General features: G+C 37.8%; 1 protein-coding gene across 1 annotated transcript in view; it reads left to right on the forward strand.

Annotated features, from left to right (window-relative positions):
* Positions 1-2,755: 2,755 nt before the first annotated feature.
* cdh6 (cadherin 6) overlaps positions 2,756-25,894 on the forward strand; it is a 35,282-nt gene continuing 12,143 nt past the window's right edge. Inside the window, exons 1-9 of the mRNA XM_039677540.2 lie at positions 2,756-2,884; positions 16,371-16,707; positions 18,709-19,003; positions 19,564-19,683; positions 20,832-21,005; positions 21,632-21,819; positions 21,964-22,214; positions 25,307-25,443; positions 25,690-25,820. Coding sequence (XP_039533474.2) covers positions 16,495-16,707; positions 18,709-19,003; positions 19,564-19,683; positions 20,832-21,005; positions 21,632-21,819; positions 21,964-22,214; positions 25,307-25,443; positions 25,690-25,820 — 1,509 coding nt within the window. The 5' untranslated portion in view covers positions 2,756-2,884; positions 16,371-16,494. The remainder of the gene's footprint in view (positions 2,885-16,370; positions 16,708-18,708; positions 19,004-19,563; positions 19,684-20,831; positions 21,006-21,631; positions 21,820-21,963; positions 22,215-25,306; positions 25,444-25,689; positions 25,821-25,894) is intronic.

Here is a 25,894-nt window from a genome sequence, read left to right on the forward strand (position 1 = left end):
TAGTCAACAGGAAGGGGGCTGACTTTGTTAAAGTGTGACCAGGTTTCATGGGGTGTCTGACTGATGACTGACCATGGTATGTGGTTTTTGACTTTAGGGCTTGACTTTTGATGCATAGCTAGCTATTTACGTTATCAAAGCAAGTCAGTTCACAAGTTCTATCTAATCCATGGGTCTCAAACTGTAGTCCATTGGACTGAATCTGACATTGTTGTGTCCTTTCAAGTGTTAGTTTATCTTTAAACACTTTAAATCAGGTTTACTTTTTGCATTATGTTTAACATTATTGTCTTGCAGGGTTCTTAAGCCGGCCTATACTTCTGATCACAAATAATTGAAAGTAAACGGCAAGCAAGACAAACAATTGAATTTGCTCAAATAATATTTGTTTTATTTACAACTTTGAAAAATAATTTGTTGTTACATTGTAGATACAAATTGTACAACTTGGTTTACAAGAATTAAACACCTATTTATCTATTATTCTTAGAAGCAATTCATCTCTAGTTTCATATTTGTCAAATATGACAGTTCCCATGCAATTGGAACTCCTCTCTGTAAAAGAATAGCAGCTTTATTTCATTTTATGCTTTGTGAAAAAATTAAGTGTGATCTTATGAAGACAAATTTTTTTCAAAATTAATTTGCAAAATGTTTCATATATTATATGGAGATACTTTGCATGTTGACTACAATCTTTTTTTTCTTACTATTAGCCTACTGTAGTGTTGGATGTTATGATTTTTTTTTTATCCTCAAACCTAACTATTTTAGATTTGTCTCCCTAAGACTGATTATTCTAGTAACTACGCTAGTGTGTCTAAATATAATTGACAGTCTACGTTCACACATCAGCGAGTGTCCAGTCGACTACAGCATCCGCTCCCTAACTACTTCAGCGAGTCTCCAGTCGACTACAACATCCGATCCCTAACTATACTTCAGCGAGTCTACAGTCGACTACAGCGTCCAGAGACGATAATCTAACTTACTTGTTCTCTTGCTGGGCAGATTTAATGACACACAGACAAACTTGACTAATTGTCCTTTAAATGTTCTTTAGTACGGCCGGGAGTCTCGAGCACTTCTCACAGAATCTCCCAAAAAGAAGTAATAAGCATGGCCGGTGGATCTCAGACAAATCCCATTGAGAATCCCACCAGTAAACACAAATACAACAGTTTTATAGAATAAGGAGGTATGGCAAAATGACATGAAACATTACTTAATTTTGATTGGTTCTTCATTGACAAGCGCTTTGGTTACTAGGTAACAAAAACTCTGTTTTTAGTTTTGAGTTTAGAGACACCTGTCTAGTTTTATTTCCCGAGTTATGTTATTTATACACACAGTCATGGGTTTTCTTCTAAGAGACAAAATACATTCATCCAAAGTAGAAAACGTCTAAGTCAAAGAGACGTGTATGACTTCGACAGCCCTAAAAATACATTTTTGGACCCTGGACCCAAGTTTGAAAAAGGGGTGTTAAATAAAAAAGAGGTGAAAAAAAAATGTTGTAATGGTTGTAAACAATTTGTTTTTGTTGTTTTTTCAAATGTGCAGCTACTGCCCCCAAGTCTTTTGAGTTTGTAACCCCTGATCTAATACTTAATAATGGTAGAGTAAGAATAAACTGATTCAGCTTGCTGTCCGTAATGGAGCGCTCAAACTCAAATTTTCCTCCCGAGACTACATCATTTAATATTCAGTAGAGATAATACAAAATAAAGGATGCCGGAGAACGATTGTCAGTGAAGTGAGCTGAGCAACTGCTGTATAGCCTATTCTTTTGACTGACGTCTGGACTAGATAAATGTTTCTTCTCACAAATGTTCATTTGGAGCTCAGTTAAATGCAAGAAGGCCAAGAACACAATAGTTAGATGTAAATAAAAGAATCCTTCTAGACGCATTGTCTTTATTGAGGAGACTAACTGTACAACTGCTTTTATAACCAGGCCATACATCAGTGATTATTTTATCACTCAGAAAAGTGCTAAAGCATCATGCAAATGAAGTCAGCTGGGGTCTTGTGGGGGGTTTGATTCTCAGCAGAAAAATATATGGATGATACAACTTCAATGTAAAATAGGCTTCATGCCCACAACAATGTTGTTCCAAACCCAAACGTCTTTGTTCAGAACACAAAATGAGTTGTAAGCACGACAGCCTCAGTCACCATTCACTTTCATTAGAGCATATTGAGAGAAAAAGGTGAATGATGACTACGCAGGCAGTCCCTAATATTATTCCTAACATCTCTTTTTGAGCTCTTCAGAAAATAAGCCAAGTTTAAAATAACATGAATATGAGGAGTAAATGACAGGACTGAATTTATTTTTATGTTGTTTGAAAAATATCTATTAAAAGCCAGGTAAACGCAATGAACTTTCATAATTTATTCATAAATAAAATGTATCCTCTACGGCCAGAAAAAAAAAAAATAGACTCATGATTCCTATTTTTTCCTCTACGGCCCAAAAAATAGATTCATGATCAACTGAATTAAAGTAGAGGTAATAGAGTGACCCACATTTCCAAACCGACGATATCAAATAACGCAGGCTTAATTTACAAACTACTTTCGCATCTCTTAATGTTCATGATCCCTCTCAGTCACCGCGCTATGTGACAGCCAATCAGCAGCTCTGTCGCTTAGAGAGAGAGAGAGAGAGAGAGAGAGAGAGAGAGAGAGAGAGAGAGAGAGAGAGAGAGAGAGAGAGAGAGAGAGAGAGAGAGAGAGAGAGAGAGAGAGAGAGAGATGCTCCGCACACAGTGGAGGGGAGAGGGAGACGCATGCAGTCCTGAAGTCCACAGTAGTGTCTTCACAGCGCTCAGAGGATACACATCGAAACCAGGACTACTGTCGACTCCTCAGCACTGAGGTGAGTGGAGGAAATAAACTGTAGCCTACTTATCTCATTTTGCGTTTAATGTAACGGCTCTGCATTTAACATGCACGCGCTGTGTGACCTCAACAGTTAGACCTTTGCTTATGCCGTAGACTTTCATGGATGCGTGTGGATGATGATGATGGCTGTCAAATTTTGCCGGGATACTTTTTTTGCAAACTACTAAGCTACTTATAAGTGATTTGTATCGCAGCGTGATATATAGGCCTATCATAGCATCAAATCATTTGTAGCCTATCATATTTTTTCCTGTTCATTTTATTTCCAGTTTCCTGTTTTTAATTTTACACGCCCAGATATACTAATAGCCTAGGCTACTGCACGCGATATTGTTGTCTTGTTAGGGCCGAAACACCCAGGTGCGAGGACCCTTAAACTGTTGCTTATTTAGCTGCTCTTGTTTTATTTAAATGCGTAACTTAATATTCTAATGTAAAATGTTAATATGATTTCTTGAGGCTTGAGGAAAGTTTGGACTATTGTAGTTGTCTATAAGCTACAACCTACTGTAAAAATGTTGTCATCTTTGTTTCCATCTGTCCTTTTAACTTGTCAAAATAATAACTTTTTCCTATTTTTTTAATGGTTTCAACTTGATTTTCTTAACAAGTTATTCAATTCAAGAGGGGAAATGTGCAATGAATGTATCACTGCATATTGTCCTGATGGTTTTACTTAATTTAGCTATTAAACTTTTTTTTTTTTTTCAGTTTTAGTGGGTTGACATTTTGTACAGTTCATTCACTGTCCATCTGTTGTGTGGCATGGCAGAAAGTAATGGCATTGGTTATTTTTGTTTCAATGCCTTTTTTCAGAGGTAATAACACCAAACAATAAGTGTATTTATTGTATTTATGTGTAAACCTGTTAGAGTGTAAGGCCTGTTAAAACCGAGTTATATATATATATATATATATATATATATATATATATATATGATAGACATATATCTGATTAGTCTTTTTCTGATCTAGTAATCACAATTTAAACACACACACACACACACACACACACACATATATATATATATATATGTGGTAGACATTACTGTTTGCGAGAACAATAGAACAATCTCTATAAAAGATTGTTTTATAGAGATTGTTGACTGTCTCTTATTTTTAAATTTTCATCCAGTAATTATGTATGACTGGGAAAAGGTAATGGAGAAGTCATGGGAATTGGATGATCAAAAGGTGTGGGAACATGTTCAGACTATAGCACTGTTCAAGGCCTTTTATGTCAGGCACCTGTAGATTTTTTGGTGGATTGATTAAAGTAGTTCTATATTATGTAAATTATTCATAAATTCCAGGACTTCTTCATATTTTATTCCGAGGAAGAACTACAGTAGGTGCAAAAATGTCTAAAATGGGTCAGAGTTTTTTTTTTTTTTTACTTGGACAAAAATATATTAATAGTTGTACTTTCCAGTCATTGTGGCAATGCAGTTTTTTATCCACTAAATTGCTGGATTTGACACTGTAAAAAAAAATCTTTGTCTGGCAAATACTGGTTGAACAACTGTGGTCATATGGTTGATTCTAAGGTGTTCTACTCATACTTTGGTTGGATTTGAGGACATAGTGTACGTAATAAACAACAAACCTGATCTGTTGACCATTCTGATGTTAAGAATATTTTTGAGAAGTAATAAGGAAACTGGTTGGGTTTATTCAACTTGAGGTTAATAGCATACTGGATGCAACAATATGCATGTTTCAATTCACCTGTATTTTTATGTTAAACATGGGTCTTTTAAAAGTCAATGGGAAGCCTACAACATACAACATCATTTTAAAATACAAAAGTATCATGTGAATGTTATCAAATGTCACCAAAGGGTTAGGAAATGCTTGCAATTCTGTTTGGGTTCAGATTGCCAAATTGTACAGATAGATAGCAAGGCCATATGACCTTTGACTTGCTGGAATTCTTTGACAACAAGCAACATAACAACTGGATGGAGAATCAAGTGCATATTTGTTGTTTTTATCATGGCCATTTTAATTAAATCTGTGAGTTGTCTTTATGTATTTAAAAACACAAAACAATAAAATCATTTTAATTGCAATTGTCATAGTTGTCATGCTACATTCAAACAAACCGATTTTAAAATGTGATGTTCTGACAAACAATGGAATTTCTTTTTTGATCAAAAGTTTAACACTTTGACAGTCTTAATAGTTTGAGAGTTGTGCCTTCTCAGATTGTGAGAAAGCCTGTATGCAAATGTTTCAGTAGTCTCTGTATGATAATTAGATCAGAGCTATCTGTCACCTGACTTGACAATGGCCCAGTAAAAGCTGTGTTTGCTCGCAGGAGATGAAGCAGGATAACATTGATTAGCACATGCACATGATTAATTTCACCCAAGAGTGATTTATGAACCTCCATCATGCTTTTACCTCAATAATGGAATACCACATAAATACCTCCAAAAATTATACTTTCAGACAATTGAACTGAAAAAAAGAAAGAAAAAAGAACTATTCTCAAGAAAAGCATGACTGGAGTTTATGCCTATTTTTCCAAGATATGGGTAATTTGCTGTTGTGATGTGTAGAGCACTCCTGAAATCAATAGAACAGTGTTTATCTACAGCCGCTTTAGTCCAATACGAGCCGATTGATTTTCTTTACCAATTCATCGTCCGCTATCTGTTTTCAGTTTCCTGGCTAGTTGTTCTTGTTGTTTTCCTAATTTGAACAGATGGGAATAGAGGGCCGGGCGACTGAAATCGTGTCTCAAGTGAATTTTTAAATGGGCTCGAAAAGGAAATATTCTTCAACATTTATGTCCATGATAATAAGTTTGCATCTTCCAGCGGTGTGTTGTTATTTTCTTTCATCCACATATCCCTATAGGAAATTGGGATATGAAAGCTCTGGACATCCTCCATGTATACTCAACTCTAGGGGTGTGGTGATATTCAATATCGCGTTAATGAGATGCCTACTGTGGTGTGACATCATCACCGCACTTTTTTTCTTTTTTTGCTGAAAGTTACAGGTGCATGGTGTGTGATATGAACTATAAACACATAAATATTTGCTTATAATTTACTGTATTCCGTAAGTCCTATATGTTCAATGTCCTGCTCAAGGGAGAGACAGTCCATTAAACATACAGTATGCGCGCACTGCATGGCACGGAGGCACGGGCGCAAAAATTTGCATTTTCCTATCAACAGTGGAAACAACTTAAAATAGGCTACTCTATCATTTCTGGTCATACAGAAAATAATAATACCTTATTCACAACTACTTTTATTTGCGTAAACTCACACTAACAAATAAACGTTGTGCTTTTGTAAAATAAAATAAAACTATCAGGCGTGGTTTCAAGATCTCCGTGAACTGCGCGAGAATTTAAACAAAATATAGTCTATGAAGGCTAAAGCTTGAAATGTCCACTTTAAAAAGAACAAATTCGAATCGAAAGCTAATACTAATTCAATCCGTATGAAACGTGCATTTCTCTTTAAAGGCGCATCCGCTTATAAACAATTAAAATGCCTCGTTATTTTTTCAGACACATTGATTATAGTCTATAACTCGCCTATATGTCACATGTGGTTATGGCTATTCTCATTCAGCACTGCGGGGAAAAAATGTAATTTCCAGGTTCTAATCGGATCTAGCCGCCAAACCGCGAGATTTGTTGCTTCTTTACCGCGGTAAGAAAAAATCCCATACCGTCACAGCCCTACTCAACACATCAGTCAGTATGTAAGATGACAGGGCAGATCACAGAGAGTGCAAGTTGGAGGGAGTGTGGGGGGAAAAAATAGCATTGATGATGAAAAACAAACTTGAAACAGAATTCACTATGCACAATGAATATTTCTGCCATTCATGCTGGTGCTTAAGAATAAATAAGGATCGCTTGCTTTCTTTGTGCTGAATGCAGTGTGAAATAAGAATGCAGATGACAGAGACAGCATGCTGGCGGTCCTGTTTATGTAAGATGATTTATTCGGTCAGGGCATGACTGCTCTGAATGTGACCTGTGACTCTCCCCATCTTAATCACAGTGACCCTGGGGAATTAGCTAAACTTCAGTTCTGAATCTGAGTGTGAGGGTGGGGCACTTTTTGAATTAAACGTTTGCGGTGCCTATGTATCCTTCAGCCATCGACGTTAAGATTTTGAGATGGTTGCTTTGATAAAGCATTAGTTCAGCACAAATTTGATTTTGCGCGTCTGGAGGTCCTTTTAATCTAAATCCTCCTCAAAGTTTTTTATTCATGTTTGAAGTGACTTGATTCATGTTCGCAGTGACTTGCTCAGCTCTGGCTGTCTCTGGTGATGTGATCTGCTCTGGCTGGTACATGTGGAAGTGGAGTTCTCCACCCATGTATGGAGAGAAACACGAGTCCGCTATATCAATTTTTTATAGTCATATACAAGGCATCTCTAACTGTCTCCATATGTCTACCATTTTACACCAGGAGGGAACAAGTCCCATGTGCGTGTGGCTAATCATCTGGTGGCTGGTGTTTGAAATGCAGCCCATTGAACTCTATAGCACTCACTGTGAGATATATCTCCTTCGGCATAGCTTGTAACACAGTCTAGATTTGCATAACTGGGAAGCTTCCTCCCTTTGGAAATTGAAACTGTGTCCACAAAACGTGGCGGTACCTAATTACTCACCAAAGCTGAGTTGTCAAAAATGGGCTATCTGCACAGGCAGCATCCAATCATGTAGTCCACTTTCAGGCACAATAATAGGCCTAATGTCATTAATGTTCTTCTCAGTTGTCATGGTTCTTTCAATTGATTGCTTTCTCTTATTATGTGCGAGTCAGTCCAAAATGAGGCAGAATGTATTACAGCTCTCCAATTTTCAAACCTGCCCTGGACGTGTGTGAAATGAATTACACCAGCACCGAAAATGTCCATTCTTTTGAGGAATCACAGTTTTCTCAAACCTAGATTGGTCAGACAATCTAGCCTGGATATTTTCTGCCGGTGACATCTCACACCGAAACTGCGATAGTGATATATTTACCCTTGGAAAAGCAAACTGTCATACAAGGACCATGGCCCACAAGCAAATAGTTATTAACTGGAAGACGACACAGTCAGAGTGTGGTCTCAGAAAGGACACAGGCCCCAAAAGCAAAAATAAAAGCTACATACATACTGTGATGTATTTAGTGGCAAATGAGATACAGTCTGTTATTGGAAGAATAAACTAAAATATCTTTGTCCCCAATCAGTGAAAAGTATATTTACAATTAATTTTCTTGTGTTTTATAATGAATTGAAAAATCATAGTTTAAAAAAAAAAAAAAACCTGTGTGTGTGTGTGTATATATATATATATATATATATATATATATATATATATATATATATATATATATTAATACTGGTATTTATGTTACAGGCATTATCCATTTCAAGAATACATTAACAGTGCTTGCTCATTTAGCCCGGCTTCCAGGAAATAAATATGTTTTTTTTTTTGACAATTAATTTATTTGATGACAGAACTGAATTAGCCAAGATTCATAATAGCTGTACAAGACAATATGTCTAAGGTTCTGCTGAGTGTTGAAGCTGGATTCTGCTGATGAAACTGCAAACTCTTTTTTAGAAGATTGCATGACTCTGACTTCTGGTCTTCCTTCATCATCTGGTTTTGTAGCAGTAAAATCCCCAACATCAGTTATCAGCCTAATTTTGATTTTATTTTATTTTTTGAATTCTGAGCTTAGCATGCAGTTACTTTTAAACTTATTTAAATTGTGTATGATGTTAAATTGTGCATCTCCTTTTTATATATATATACATTACATTTGGTCACTTAAAGTAATATTTAACAAATCTTAATGTATATATATATATATATATATATATATATATATATTCATTGTAATACACAATATTAATGAATTGACTTACTGTTAATGTACATCCATATTATATAAAATATTAAAATATTCACTTGTAGCAACTATAATAAAACGATTTTTTTTTAAATGATACTTAGACAAAATATTGTAGAATTTTAATCAGCCATTTATTTATTTTTTTACTGCCCATACTAGCATACAAATCTTACTTATCGTTACAGTATTGACAAATCCAGGGCCGGCAGAGTACAGCTTTACAGAGTACAGCTTTTCCACCGCTAGGTTCAAAGAAAGAAAGTATAAACGAAAAGAAGTCAGTTTAATCAACAGTCTTTAACCTTTAATCTCTACTTGCCTTCGGCATATATTGGTGGTTTTTAATTCAAAGAATTTTCCAGTTGTCACTCACTGGGTTTATTTATTTGTGGTCACGGAGCATTGCGATTGAATTGTGTTGTTGCGCTTGTTAATGTCAATAAATGTCATTATTGATTATTTCTGTTGATATATATATATATTTTTCTTTCCTTGTCATGTGGGGCCTGAACTATATCAACAAAGATGCAGAATCAAATGTCAAAGTATGTTGTGATTGCAATTACGATGACTTCTTGTGACCTTTTGAAATGGAAGCATTGTTACCTTGATTGTAAAAATCCTGTCTTTAAAACCTCTTCCTCAAAGCAAGAGTTAAAGGCATAAAACTACACAATGAATTGCGACCTAGTCAGGAACGGTTCCATTTAGATACCTTCATGAAAATCTCAGCCATAAATTGAAACACAGTCTGGGGGTTAAACAACCACGTCTCAGTCTGTCTGAAACACAAGTCTCTTGTGTTTACCAAGGTAAAGGTGCCACACTTACAAGATGTTGTGAGTCTGAGGATGAGTTAATGGCATTGTCAAGTTGTAAAAGGGCCTTCAGGCTAGAGCACACAATAAATATAAACTATGATCCGAACAAGAGTCTTTGAAAGAGCCTCTGCAAAAACTCTATTAGCACCATGTTTGTGATTTGCGTATTTGTCAGTCATGGAAGTGACAAGTAAACAAGCACGGCTGGAAACGCGCACTCACACAAGACAACCAGACGCGGATACATTTGCATTGCAATGGGAGCTGCATTCCAGGGCTGAATCACAATGCTGAAGGGAGGCTTCTGTCTCGTTGGCTCCCGAGGAGTTTGTTACACACGCCGTAAAACTGCTGTTCCCACGGCCTCTCTGTTGCCTCGTGAGGGGAACCCTAAACAAACACCCCACAATGCTGTTAAGGGATTACAGGGAAACCTTTCCAGCTCCACTGTAAACGCCAGGGCCACACTGACACAAAGGTTAACAGGTGTTTTGTGCTATCTATTTGAACAGTCTGCACGCATTGACAAAGGAAGGACAAGCTGCAGTCCATCACGCGACCATTTTTCGTGAGCAAATGAATGTTATGCAGCTAAATGGGGATTTGAGGCACATTAGATTTTAGCAGGTTTGGCTAAATTGCTTTAATTCAGCACACAGTTCTGTCTGCCCCAGGCAATTATGTGCAGCAAAAACACACGCTTTCACCGTCTTTATGGCCGACCAGGAAAAGCAGATTCTAAGTCAGTGGCACAACATTGTTTCCAGATCACATTATGGCCTCTCTCGTTACGTAATTAAGAGGACCCATCTGGTATGGGCAGCGCTCCCTGACACTAATTGTGTTGGTGTGCACATGGCCATCCCATTGAGCAAAAAAAGACCTCCAACATTTGAATCCATTATCTCCTACTGTTCAGATTAGGGCGCACATGTTTCCAGAGAGATTATGGTGGAGGCTCGGGGGACGCTTGTGTCTCGAAGGGTCGAGACTTGAGGATTAAGTCTATGGTGTGGTAGCCCTGTTGGTTAAGCACTTCCAGCAATCTAGTCACATGCCGGGAGTATGTTACAATGTGATGTTATATCAAGTGACTCCTTTTATGTGTGTGCAGACTATAGATAATTGGTTTTGGCCGATATTCACACTTTTCATACTATTTAACTTTATCAGTTAGGCAGTTCTTTAAATTCCCCCGGTGGTGAAAATCAAGATTTTAATGTTGTTTATATGTCTATGTGGTGTTTTTAATATGCTTTAAGACAAACCATGTGCAAATTCATAAGTCAACATCATTGTGCAGTGATCTAAAGACAGTCTCAAAAGCAGGTCTGAAACCATTGGCATTTCTGATGTCACAAACTACAAGTACCTTGTAACCAATTATGTTAACGTGTGAGCGTTAGCGAGTGGATCTCTGAGCTGGTGTGAGTGGAGTGGAGGCGGGGCTAATTTGCATATTGCGTATACTAAATGAGGCAAGGGTGTAGAATTACAATCAAGCTATTTTTAAGTATTAAGTTTTTGTTTGTTATTTTCAAGGAAAAAACTTTAAAAATGTAATTTTGGTGATCAAATATTTTTAAGGTATAAAATTATTTACTACGGGGGGACTTTAGCGTTGGGTTTCTTTGGCAAGTCTCCAAAGAATAGTACCCAAAAATAGTATGTATTATTTGGATTAATAATGAAAAATTGTAGTAATAGGACTAGTAGTATTAGTAGTAATATAGTAGTTTTTTCATCAAAATAATAACATTTTTGTACTATAGCAAAATAATGTGCATTATATTTTTATTATAATAACAATAATTATTATTACAAATTTTATATTTTTATCATGATAATAATTATAATCAAAATTGTAGTTGTAGTTTTAGTTAATTTGCGTCAAATAGCAGAAATACAATAGGCTATTTCAAATTTAGTTTGGAATATCAGTCATTGGACACTTAAAAAAATCCATCAGTATCGATCATAAAAACAGTATATCAGTTGATTGTGTATTGTTATATGATACTCCAGTCCCTTAGGTTGTAGCTGCAAAAACAGCACAGTTTATTTCTGCTTAGTATCACTGATTTATTTCACATCTTATCGTTTTTGCCATCAGGTAAATGTGTTATTGCATTTATACCTCAAGTGATGTGTATAAATAGCCCTGGCAAATGTAGGGTAGGTCAGATATGGGGAAAAAACGTATGTCTAAAATGAATAAATCAATCATCGCTTACAGCCGAGCTAGAGCTAGAGTGTTGCAGGATAAGTGATACCTTAGCATTCGAAAACCCAGCTGTCTAGACAGCCCTTTCCCCCCCCAAACAGACAAATCAATATATATTGATTACCCGCTATGCCCTGGGGAATGACACGGATACGCTGCTTGGCAGGCAAGTGCACCGAGCGGACCGAAGAGGAGCTCGAATCTGTTTAAGTGTGCCACCCTGACTGAATTTGTGTTCACCTGATCTCGACTTTGCCTCTCATGCACTGTTGCTCAGTGGTAGGAAAAGAACCGCAATCAAACATGGCACATGTCTCCTACCATTTGCTCGAGAGATATGAGTACTAGCTGGGGAGTTTTCTCTTAGTGCTTTTACTAAGATGTGATGTAGCCAGAAGCTACATGAGAATTTCTTTGCAGAGGCCAAAAAATAAAAATAAAATAAAGAGTTGCAGATTTCTCAGAGAAATCAAACATTTATGCTATCGCTATCATGAGATGCTATATCATGTACCTTGGCTATGCAAACGGGAATGACCTATTTAAAAACCGTGGCGTCTAGTCTTTCTAGTTAATGGCTGGTGGTCCGGTGACTTATTCATTTTAATAGAGAGCCTGGAGACAGTGTGTGGCATTAGCTAGCTCTGTTTCTCTCTGCTCTGCTGGTCTGTGTTCCTGCAGCAAGAATTGTTACCTGTCGCCTCCCTTCTCACTGCCCGTGGCTGACATTCTCCTTCTCTCACTCCTAATTGCCCCTGTGGGACTTATCAGGGCTGCTGTGGCTGTCTGCAGCGTGGCAGAGCTTTCAGCGAGGGCCGCGGTCGGACCCCGCCTCTCTCTCTCTCTTTCTCTCTGGCACTTCCTGTCGCCTGACCGACTCCCCGCGTCCACCACAGGTGTCGCCGGTCTTCCTCTTCCTCCCTCACCTGTCAGCCCCCACTTCACTCACGTTCCCAAAGGCCCTCTGAGGGTACTGTGTCTTTGAAAGAAAAATAAAATAAATAAATAAAAATAGAATAAAAATAGGACATGTAATGTCTCAAGGTCAGACTGCATGGTAAATTGCCTGATCTGAAAACAAAAGCAGATAACGTTCAGGCAGACGCGAGTGAGGTGCCATTGAGGTTAATTTGTTTTGTCTGTGTTTTGGATAGCAGACAACCGTGGCACAGTTTATGGCAGGCACCCTGAGAGTTAATTACTTTATCGTTGCATTAATTGAAACTTGAAAAATGTAAACATGCTAGTGCAACAAAGGTGTTGTGTGTAATTTATTCCATGTGGGCTGATTTCTCAGGAAAGAGTGAAGTTGAACTGGTCGCATCGTTTGAGATTCCACACCAGGGCTGCGTTCAGCCCTGACAAAACGTTGCACGTTTTTTTTTTTTTTTTTTTTTTTACAGAAACGGTGGTACGTTGAACACACTGTTCTGATGACGCAAGAGTTGTAACAATGGCAGCTAAGAAGGCCATTCTTTGTGTTCTTTGTAAAGAATTTTCGGAACCTGTTGAAGTCGGTGTAAATATGTGTTTAATTCAACAAAATATGCCCGATGTTACAGTTACTGCAGTTGCCGCCCAGAACACGAGAACATCAACAATACAACTGCCAAGAGATTTGTGGAAACTGAAATGGAACCACACATCCTCTTACCCAATTCAGACTAAAACACATCTATTTAGCCTCACATACTGACTTTATTTGTAGTTTTAATACCCTGTATTTTCTTTCTCATTTTTAGGAAAAGCACTTAATTGCCATTGTTTATTTCTATACCAAAAGTCATACACTTGCAATGAAGCTTAAAATATTTTTTAAAAACTATATCATTATGTTGATATCCTATATTTTTACAATAAAACTTACGTTGCGTATACCGAGCTGCATGGAATACATTTGTAAATTACTTCTCTTTAAAACCCATTATGCGAGTTCACTTTAATACAGCGTGCTTTAGGATATATACATGTTGCTGCTGATTGGACTGCATTTCTGAGACAAAAGAAAACGTATCTCAAAGCCGTTTCCAGGAAACATGACATTCAACCAGGAAAACGTAGCAAAACGTTGCGCACCGTTTTGAACTTGAACGTGCCCCAGTTTGACACTGCAACATTGGCTTAACCAATGGCGCGAGTTTGGGGCGGATCTATTTGTTTGCAACCAATCACTGACGGGTAGAGTGTTTGGATAAACTGTTATCCAAAATAAACTGTTATCACACAAAAATTACACTACAGCTTTAAGTTAATGGTTAGTTTACCAAAAAAAAATATTACCATTTTTATTTGGGCTTTGATAGTCATGTATTAATAATAACAATAATAACAGAACCAGATCTAGAGACAACCAACATAAAGTTTTCTAAATCCATAAAAAACATAGAACACTAACATGTTTACCCCTTTTTTCATTTTAAATTGTAAATTGTAAGTCACTCCAATGCAAAAAAAAAAATAAAATAAAATAAACAAAGGTCTTATTACATTTATTTAAATAAAAATTGCATTCAGGATGAGGTTAATAGGCATATGCATTATCACCCTTTAGTGACACTTTTACATAATGGCAATGGTGAGTTTAATGGAATGCTGCTAAAAAAAATAAAAGAAAATATTATTTATATTATATTGTTTAGATATTATCAATTTTATTTTAGTTAGATTTAGAGTCATGAAAAATATATTTTATTTTATTTTTCCCAGTGATGTTATTTTTAGTTAAAATATTAAAATAGTTTTTGTCTTCTTTTTTAGTTTACGATAATGACCGTGGTTTGGAACAACATTAGGGTAAATACTATAGATTCATTTTTGTGTGTGTTATTCTTTTTAGGTACTCAATCATGACTTTCACATTGACTGATATTAAGACTCTGTAGTGATGTGGATCCGCATGTATCAAATGACACATTGGTGAGGCTGTAAAATGAAGTGCTGTGTGAGACACTATGTGAAACCATAGTGTCCCATTGAGTTGTCTTGGGTTTTTGCTTATATTTAAAAACAGCAGGGGAATTTTTATCCTTCACTATCCATCTCCCTCCCAGCAGGATGGACTTGTAAATGAACGAGCAGACATTTTGTGCTGGAAACTGTGTCTGTTCAGTCTGACACACCATGTAACAAAACCGCTTTAGATCCAGCTGAGTTCCCCCGGCAGGACTGTGTCAAGGGATTTGCCAGGTCACAGAGCTGAGCAAAATGGCTGCCTGGGTTTGACTAATGTGCTCCAGGAGCCCGTTCTCTTTGCCCAGGAGTTTTGGGTGGCTGAAATTCATTAAAGCGCAGCATCCGTAAACTACAATTGTTGGACATAACAGGGCTCACATCTCCCATTTTTCTTCCCCGTTTGTACTGAAATGCACACATCATGCAGAAGAATCATGCACACACATACAGTATGTTTATACATACATAGAGCCCACCATAATAATTTCTGGCTCATTGACTTTGACAGTAAATCAATACCCTGTGCTATCTATTGTTACCTAATTCAATTAGGCCAATTCATAAAGCAGAACATAATGGAGCAAATGGAAAAGGCTATTAGGGGAATAGCTGCACCATTTAAGTCATACACGGAAGTATGAAAGTCAATTCGGCATCGCAATTGTGCATTTCCATCTGAATCGCTGGCCCTCAACCGTCGCTCTTCCCGGATGAAGGGTGATGTTGACCTAATGCATTTTTACACTGACGGAGAGAGGTGCGCCAATGTCGCAAGCAATATTGTAAATCAAAAAAGCAGAGGTACTTAAATGCGATTCATTGAGAGGCCCACGTCTCCCCTTCACCACTTTGCGCAATCACATTTGCAATCTGCTTGATAAAGTGCGAGAGGGAGCGAGGGCAGGCGTTCAGTCGCAGACAAAGCCTCAGATTGATGTGGAAACAGGAAACGTGCTGATTGCTGATTATTATGTGGTGGCAGGAAGCTTTTGTCTATCAGACTGTCATTCCAGCAGGTCAGTTCAGAGCCAGCAGGCTATTGTGACCATGCATGCTGATAGAACCCAACACACATTGGTTGTTGTTGTTGTTGTTGTTGTTTCAAAAAAAAACTCTGGATTAAAAGCACTGTGAGTGGTTAGATCTTTAAAGCAGAGCATTTAGAGAGCATGCATATTGATTCATTGATTACAAATTTGTGAGATTTCGCCCATTGGCCTGCTTTGCAGTATTTTAAAAGTTGGGGGTTAATGGCTAGGTGGGGAAAAAACCCTTTCTGCCTTTTATCATGATGGCTGCAGCACTTCGAATGGCCTCTGCTTTTATACTCCGTGAATGTGGGACGCCAATTATATAGACATCAGAGCCGCGGCCACAAGACTTGCTATAGAATTCTTATGGAGAATGTTTCAAAGATATCTTTAATAAGGGGGTGGCTGTCGTATGATACAGGAAGTTGGCTTTAATTAGGAAGGGAAGCATTCCCAGCAGCCTTAGAATAACACTGTGAGACTTTGCCCAATAACCGATTGTTTTTCAATTTCTTTCTATCTCTTATTACAGGTACTGTGTGGCTCGCTGGCAGCAGGAAGGACTATGAGGGTGGCTGCTGCCTGCACTGCAGAGCTCTGTAACTTTGGCAGATAGGATCATTATCCCCCTGTAAGACACCCTAAGAGCGGGAAAGATGAGGACTTGGATTGTACTTCTTCTGTGGGCATGTGCACACAAAACTGTTAATGCAGTTGCCCTTTCGAGAGGGCCAGTTCGAAGGAAAACCAAAGAAATTGACGGACAGCAAGACAAAGAGTTGCTCAGACGTTCAAAGAGAGGATGGATGTGGAGACAGTTTTTTCTGCAAGAGGAATACACAGGAACCGAACACCAATATATTGGCAAGGTAAGAGATCGTGTTTCAGAGTATAAATGTGGTGTAATGTTGAGCAATGCTGGAGTAATGTTGATAGAGTCGATCGCACAGATACATTTGGTTTCATCACTCAATCTAATTCTGTCTTCTGAGGTTATTAAATATAGAGAATGAACAAAACTGTGGCCAAGTCATATGTAGGGATCTCCAGCATAGAGCCTGCTGGATTTGAGATTAGGAGCTGGGGAAAATCTGACCTCCCTGGTACCTCACACTTCATCTGAAGCTCAGAGCTGTAGAGGATCAAAGATTAAAATTAAGTTTAACAGCTTGCTACTGTTTCTTATTGCAGAAGGTCTCAAACTGTGGCCATCAGGTGGTAGGCGACACACCTCAGGATTTACACTAAAAAATTGTTAGATTAACCTGTTAATTTGTTAAAAAGTTCCTTTAAAAATAATTGAATTACAAATAGAACATGTGGGCACAAGACACATCATATTATTATGGTAGTGTTTTAAATTATAAGAAATATCACACAAGTGTTAAAAATCTGAAGATAGTCATAAGTGGATTGCAGGTTTTCTTTTTATGGGTGAAAACTGATAAATGTTACGCTTTATAATGTACAAAATGAAAAATGTATAATAAGATAATAATTTAAATATTTATTATATATAAAATCAAATGATGTAAATGTAATCTCAATATAAAAATAGGGGAAATTAACATATACAATTACATAAAATAATGCCTACATAAAAAATTCTGTTATTTTAAATTGTAATAATATTTCACTGTTATTATTTTTACTGTATTTTTGATTAAATAAAGGCAGTTTTAGTGAGATTTTTTTAAAACATGTTTAAAAATCGTATCAACCCAAACCTCAAAACAGTGTATGCTATACAATATTGAATATTTATATTTATAAAAGGAGGTTAATATTTATTATATAGTTTATATAGTAAATATACAATAATTTAGTATACTATAGTTTGAATTTGATTGTGACATATGTGTATTAACAAGTGTGATAACATGTTATGTCATGCTGTGTGTTTGTAGAGGCTGTTCTGAGGCCAGTCAATGAACTGATAATGGTTTTTATAGGGATTCAAAATATAAACTTAAACATGCACTGCCGAGAGTTGAATTAACTCTGTGGTGCTTGGATGTTCTAATTTGATCAGGTGGTACTTGGCCTGAAAAGTCTGAGAACCACTGGTTCAGAGACTTGAAAGCCTTGCAAAGGATCACGAACCAGTGGATTATTCATGTGGGATGTTGCAAGCGCAGAATTCACAAAGCTCTCATTGTTGTTATGGACATTATGTGCCTGGATCATGTAGCAGTCAGTGTGGAGTAGAAGCAGCCATTTCTATAATGTTCAGAGGGAAAATCATGTAGAGCATAAGAGCCATTGTGTTTGAATGGTCTTTTGTATTTTACTACCCTATTTTACTGTAACAAAGCGTCTTATTCAAGTGGAAAGAAGTGTCAAATCAACCTCTCACTCCTTTATCAGATGTAGTTGTCAAAGCTAATCACATCACACCTTCAGCTCTAAAATGTGATGTTCCTATCTCTCAATTTAATCATTTTGTGCAACAATAGTGAATATCAGAAATTCAAAACTGCTTTATACACAGATTTTTTTTTTCTTTACACAAAGTTTGATTACCTCATAAATATCTGACAAAAGTGGTTGCACCAAAAGGTACCATGCGGTACCGTCACTGTTCATAATAGACAGGCATTCACCTTGATTGCACATTCAGGGTGTTGTACGTTCATCTGATATGCCATCAAAATTCAATTCCACAAGGACTAATTTTCACATATTTGCCATGGAGTACCTGTCTATTGCTACATTCCCCCTGTAGTATTTCGTTATTGTCTTATTCCTTCAAAATCAACGGACATTGAATACATTCAGGATATCGAATGCAATACATATTCATGAGCCATATCAACGGCAGAATGAGCGGAGGTGCTGATGAAATGCTTGAATTGCTTTCCTCTCAACAGCTTCACTCGGATATGGATAAAGGAGACGGCACAGTGATGTACGTTCTCTCAGGTGAAGGTGCGGGGACGATCTTTGTGATAGATGCCAGCTCAGGAGATCTGCATGCTACCAGGAGCCTGGACAGAGAGGAAAAACCTTTCTACTCGCTTCGAGCCCAGGCTGTCAACAAGAAGACCGGTGTCCCACTGGAGCCAGAGACCGAGTTTATTGTGAAACTACACGACATCAATGACAATGAGCCCAAGTTTGACAAGGAGGTTTATACAGCGTCCGTACCTGAGAGGTCACACATTGGTAAGATTCGGCAGCTTCAAAAACAACCACTGAATGTCTTGTGGGTGCATATGAAGTATATCAATATTGTAGAAATATTACAAAGCAATCTATTGCTTAGTACAGTAACTTGTTATATCTTCACTTTAAGGAATAATCGAGTCTTATTATTTACTCTCCCACATCTGGCTCCAAAGTTTATTTCTTCTGTGAACACTTAAGGAGGAATGTGCAGGTCACTATAGTCCATGCAGTTTAATAAATGGTGACTAGAGCTTATAAACTTTATCCAAATTTAGTCATTTTAGTCTTTATTAACAGATAATCTTCCCCTGGAGGACTATTAACTGCTGAAACTAGATCAATGAATCAGTAAGTTGAACTTGAGAACCAAAACAGTCCGATTCATGAATGAATCATTCAGAAATTCAATTTCTTAGTCATAGACAAGAGTGACAGGCACATTCTTCCTATTTCCTCGTTTTTGCTTTCCACTGAAGAACAAAAGTCATAACAAACACCATGAGAGTACATAATGACTATAGGTGAACTCTATCTTGAACTAATTTCTTGTTTTTCAGGCACCTATGTCACTCAAGTTACCGCCCAGGATGCAGACGATGAAATGTTTGGCTACAGTGCAAAGCTAGCCTACAGCATCAGCCAGGGTCATCCATACTTCTCAGTAGAGCCAAACACAGGTCAGTCCATGTTGAACTGTTATATCATAGACAGAAATGGCGAAATAGAAAGAGAGAATGTGTATCTGTATTATATGAAACAGGGCAAGGGTTGCACTGCAGCTCTGTCTTTCAAGCAATTTAGCCGGGCAAATTCGCCCAGCGAGTTTAATCATTGCTAATGTGTGCCCTGGAACATTTCCCGCAGAGGTCTTTGTTTAAACAAAAGAGAAATAGAAACACAAAAGCTCCCATGGCAGATTAGTGTCCAGCTTAACACTGATATGCTTTAGCCCAGATGGGACACGAACTATGATGTCCATGAGCACATGAAATCCTAAGACTGAAAAAAGGGATATTCATTAGAGGTGGGGGTTAATCTGACAACATTTGTGCCATTTAAAGAAGCAGCAGGGCTTGGATTCTTCTTTACGTGAAATACTGGATTTGTCTTTTGCCTTTTTTGGATCTAACCGGGGCATCAGGCATACTTATGCTCAAAGTCAACGTGAATCACTGTTTGCAAGCCATTTTACTTCTGCAATGTGATGTGACAGGATGTTCAATAAGAAAGACTTTTATCCAACACAAAATTAATTGGGTCATGAAAAGTGGCCGTTACATACCAGAAAGTAAGTTTGCCAATCAATCCCATTAAAGCTATTTGGCTATTGGTTAACATTATCCAGTAGCTTGCATTTCCTAACTGACATCAGAGGAAAAATTGTTACATTGATTAAACATTATGAAGAAAATGTATTTTTTATATGTATATGTACTTTTGCCTACTTTTACATTGTGTCTTGTATTATTTTAGAATTCTTGCTGTGAATATAAAAGAATTATTGCAAAAAAAATTACTGATCCGACAAATCCAAACAGTGTCTTACTCTGAAATTGCTTGTCACCAAATTGGTTTAGCTTGTAAAACAACGGTTTTAATAATCCAAGGTCTTGTTTCTTCAGAACCCGCAGCGATCTCTCAATCAGCAGCTGCTGCCTGTAATAATCTCTGCGGCAAAATGTCAGTCTCAGTGCATGTACGCAATTAGTGTACTGTTCAAACACAACAAAGACTCAGCTGCAACTGAGGTCTGGTGTCGTCCATCTCCTAGAGTAAGGAACTGGGCTAGATTGGACGTTAATGAACTAAGTCATCTTTCCCTCAGGTATAATCCGGACAGCTTTGGGACCTTCCGATATGGACAGAGAGCAGAGGGAGCACTACCAGGTGGTGATCGAAGCCAAGGACATGGCCGGCCAGAAGGGGGGCTTAACAGGCAGCACCACAGTAAACATCAGCCTCACTGATGTGAATGACAACCCCCCTCATTTCACACAGAGTAAGCATGCATTTAATAGATAGAAAATACATATGTCAATTTGTATATGTCAACAAATTGATATTTGCACAAGACATTTGTTCCATAATTCCAAAGATTACTTTCATTTTCATATATTTTGTTGTCATTGTGGAAAGGAAAATGGTTAGTGGCAAAGCTTTAGCAACTGCGTGAGGTCTGTGTGTTAATCCTGATTAAATGGACAGAGTGGGCTCAGCTCACTTACTCTTTTGTGTTTCTCTTAAAATAATCTATTCTTTTAGCCTGCATGCAAATAGAAAATTCTTGGAATTTCTGTCATGTTAATTAGAGGAATGCAGGCTATCAGCACAAAGCGGATTTATTCCAGGCAGCACAATATCAGTCATGTTCACCATTTTTTTTTTTTTTTACAGTAAAGAGAACACCAAGAGTAGGTGAAAAGGCTTAAAAAAGCACTTTAATTGGCTACTGTGTTAGAAACTGGGATCATATATGTAGTTTTACAAATGCAAATTGCCAAATGAGATTTGTTCTGCCAAACTCTTCTAGATGGCCTTTTGTTGCACTACATAGTGTAGATACTCTCTCTCAAGAGAATTCAAAGATTCAAGCACAAACCCTGACATTAACATTATGTTCCCCAGGTATATATCAGTTCAGCGTTCCAGAGCTCACCAACGTAGGATCATCAGTTGGGAGGATCGAGGCTGTGGATGCCGACATCGGCAGAAACGCAGAGATGGACTACACCGTTGTTGGCGGAGACGGCCTGGATGTGTTCGATATCAGCACTGACAGGAAGACCCAAGAAGGCATACTTAGCGTAAAGAAGGTACAACGAAACTTTCTTTCATGATTTGAGGTTTTTTTTTATTAAAATAGTTACACTTGATGGTTTGTGAATAAAATGGGGAAGGGGGGCCAATTCGACTTTGAATTCGGAGTGGAATGTTTATTCCTGTGAATGTGTTTGCAGCCTCTGGACTACGAGAAGAAGAAATCATACTTGCTTCAGATCAAGGTCCAAAACATGCATCCAGATCCACGATTTCTGAGCCTGGACGCTAAGGACATAGCAACTGTCAGGATCAGCATTGAGGATGTGGATGAGCCCCCACAGTTTCAGAAAATCAGCTATATTTTGGAGGTGAAAGAGGACGCGGCTGTGGGCACAGTGATAGGATCGGTCAGTGCCGTGGATCCTGACATACGCCGCAGTCCGGTCAAGTAAGGGCTTTTGCATTAATATCATCCCATCACATTGTTTTCATCATCTAGATTTACAAGAGCACCGTAAATCTTTTTAAATGCACATTGCCCAACACACAATAGCCTGGCAGTAGTTTGCAAACCACTTAAACCTCTGCCTGTTTCTTCCTGTGACCTTTTGATACATCTGCAAAACCCTGAATAATCTGTCTGAAGCTACGGCAATATGAACTTAGATGGACTGCTTCCTCGGAGCGTGTTTATTAAATTCACATTTAATTCAAGAGGTCCTTCAGTCGCAGCATCTTTATGAGATAATTGTAATAAACTACAATTATGAGAATAAACGAGGGTATTATCACTGTCCAAAGCACCATAATGATAAATCTGATACGGAAGGCTCAGGAGGACAATAAATGGATGTTTTTTTTCCCTCCGGAGAACACAGTAAATAAGAACGCAGAATGGAAGTGCAATTAAAAAGCCCTCTGCAGCAGAGAACAGGACTTCAGGGCTGGTAATTATCAGGGACATCAGAAGCACGGGCAACACTGTCGCTCTGAACATCAGGAGGATAATTAGGAAATTGAACAATCCCACTGACTGATTACATTTGAAAGGGCAATATTGTGATCTTCTGGTGAAAGAAGAACAAATGGGAATTGGGCATGTGTGGGCTCAGGGCACTGGAATTTCATGCAGTTATAGCTGTGGTGTGCATCAAGCATCCTCACGTGTCTCCTGCTCTAAAGGTTCAGTTGTCTTAATGGTTTTGTAAACCAGTGTTGGGGGAGCTGTTTGGCCAAGTTACAAGTTAAATTAGAATTTAAAGTAGTCAGACTAGTAAATGCACCCTTTACCGGTACTTTCCCAGAGAGCAAACGGACATTGAATCAACGTGGAAACATGACATCGAAACAACGTTGATCTGACATTGTTTTGCTCATCGAATTAACGTTGAACCAACGTCAGACGCGTCATTCTTCAAAACTAACGGAAAAATCAACTTGAAATCAACGTTGTGAAAGCAAACCAATTTTCGATTTTCATTTAGCTTTGAAGAATGCCGCGTCTGACGTTGGTTCAACGTTAATTCAATGAGCAAAATCAACGTTGTTTCGATGTCATGAGAGACGTCGTTTCCACGTTGATTCAATGTCAGTTTGCTGTCTGGGTTACAAGATACTCACAAAAAGAGCTCACTTACAGGATGGTGCAATAGCTTTTGAAATGTATACAGTAACTATCTGATGGCATCCTTCTGGCACAAAACAATTAGGCTTTTTTTTTCTCAACAAACTTCAATTAAGTTTTACTGTCACTGTAGAGATTTCTATGATTTTTTTTTTTATATTTGAATACTTTTGCAATGATTTTTGATGACTTTCCAGGCCTGGAAAACACCATTTAAAGATCCCTTGGCATTTCCAGGTTTTCTATGACACAGGAAACTCAGCTAGGCTGTTTTCAGTTAACATTTTGTTTGTTTTTAGTTAAATTAAATGTTTTTAGTTAACATTTTTTTATTTATTCGTAGAATGCCAACAAGGATTTTTGCACAGGGACTCAAATCAAATAGTTTCAATTACTGATACTCACTAGTCAACTCAAGTCAAGTCACCTTTATTTATATAACGGTTCTTGCAATACAGGTTGTATGAAAGTAGCTTCACAGTGATAAGAAAATAATGCAACAAAGTTTGTTTCTAGAAGAAAATTGCATCAACTATTTTTTTACTCAGAGATACTACAATGCACTCCCTGATGCGATACTGTAGTAAACGGTTGCATAGTTACAATTTTGTCCTTGATATTATCAATCTTATAAGAGAAGAAATTCATAGTCATTAGATGAAGCAGCTGTATAACATCGAACTCTCCTTCCATGAACTCCAAAATACCTTAGTTTAGTTTTCTTCCAGCTACGCTCCATTTTTTCTAGCTGCTCTCTTAAGGGTCTGAGTGTGCTCGTTGTACCACGACATTGAACTATTTTCTCTATCTTCTTTAAGTGCAATGGAGCAACTGCAGCATCTAAAGTGCTGGAAAAGAGAGAGTTCAAAGTTTCTGTCACAATATCAACTTTTTCTAAGCTATCCAGGGGTGCGTTTCCCGAAAGCATCGTTAGCCAACTATGGTTGCAAGTTCCGTCGTTATCTGCATAGTTTAACGATTCTGTGTTTCCCGAAACAATCGTTCCAATTTGCAAACTGTATCGCAATGTTGGGTGGATTGAACGACAGCTCTCGACCTGTGGTTAGAGGCATAGTTTTTATATTGCATGACATTTGGAGGTAATAAATCCAAGTAACGTGTTTGAAGAGTGCGCATGTGCGAACGTGCTCTACTATGTAAGAACGAGCCAAATATTGAGTCTGGTAATATAGCAAAACAACTGAGAACAATTAGAAATAGTCCTCAGATGACATACTAATTTATATCAAATAAATCTAGCGTTAATTGGATCTCAAACAGTTTCATTAAAAGTAGTTATTACTCCACCACGTGAGAAACCAACGTGGTTGAACGATACTTTGCGACAGTGGGTTTCGGGAAACAGTCGTGACTAGCTAGTTGATTTTTCCAACGATGCATCGTACTATGGTAGTGAAGGAGCGAACTACGTCGTTGTACGGGAAACGCACCCCAGGATGCTGAGATGATGAAACTGATTAGGAAGATTATTGATAAAGCAATCTTTATTGGCAGAAGTTATAGGTCTAACATTTTTATAACACAGAGTCGGCTTTGCTGCTTTGGCTAAGTGAAGTTTACATGAGACTAGATAATGACCTGTCATGTCAGTGGCTAGAATGAATTGGACTTTCCAACGCTATATGAGAATGAAAGGGACAATTATGGGAGGAGTGTGGATCTGCTTATTCCTCCATACAAAACAATGATAATGACAACACTGACAAAACAGTCTTGCATTTTTCCGTGAATTTTTAATGATTTTCACACATTTTCATTTTCTCTGAGCATAATTGAGCCAAACCGATTTGTCACAGGTCACATCACAGTTTAACTACTCTACACTATTTTGAAAAGAACACTGTCGCAAACACATTGAAACTGGTGACAATTGAGCTGAATGGTTTGACTTGCAGGTATTCAATTGATCGGCACACAGATGTGGACCGGGTTTTTGGTGTTTATGCCGGGAATGGATCTATATTCCTGCAGAGGCCTCTGGACCGTGAGGAATTCGCTTGGCACAACATTTCAGTGATCGCAACCGAGTTCAGTAAGTAACTCCGCGCAGCTCGCAGCCGCACTTCATTTGGAATGAATTTAGGTTGCTAAGCTCGAGTCATCCTGCATTCAATTTCTCCAGTAAGATTTCCGCATTTTCATTTGCCATGACAGCTTATATTGACTAAATATATTAGTTTACTTTTTAAATTAGAAATCCAGTTTCCTCCCGTGGCTCCAATAATGTGAGCTTCTATCATCTCAAGTAGTCAACCATCATATGCCACATCTTTTTAAGGACACTTAGACAACCCAGAGCAGACCAGCCGAGTGCCTGTGTACATCCGCGTACTTGATGTCAACGATAACCCCCCTATGCTGGCATCCTTCTACGAGACCTTCGTCTGTGAAAACGCCAAAGTTGGACAGGTAAAGAGCATTTTAGTATATGTTTCCCATTTATCTGCCACATTGTCAATTTCGATGTAAGATAAGGAGGAATA

Source organism: Pimephales promelas, chromosome 5 (genome assembly GCF_988280905.1).
Source record: "Pimephales promelas chromosome 5, fPimPro1.hap1.1, whole genome shotgun sequence".
Lineage (NCBI taxonomy): Eukaryota > Metazoa > Chordata > Actinopteri > Cypriniformes > Leuciscidae > Pimephales > Pimephales promelas.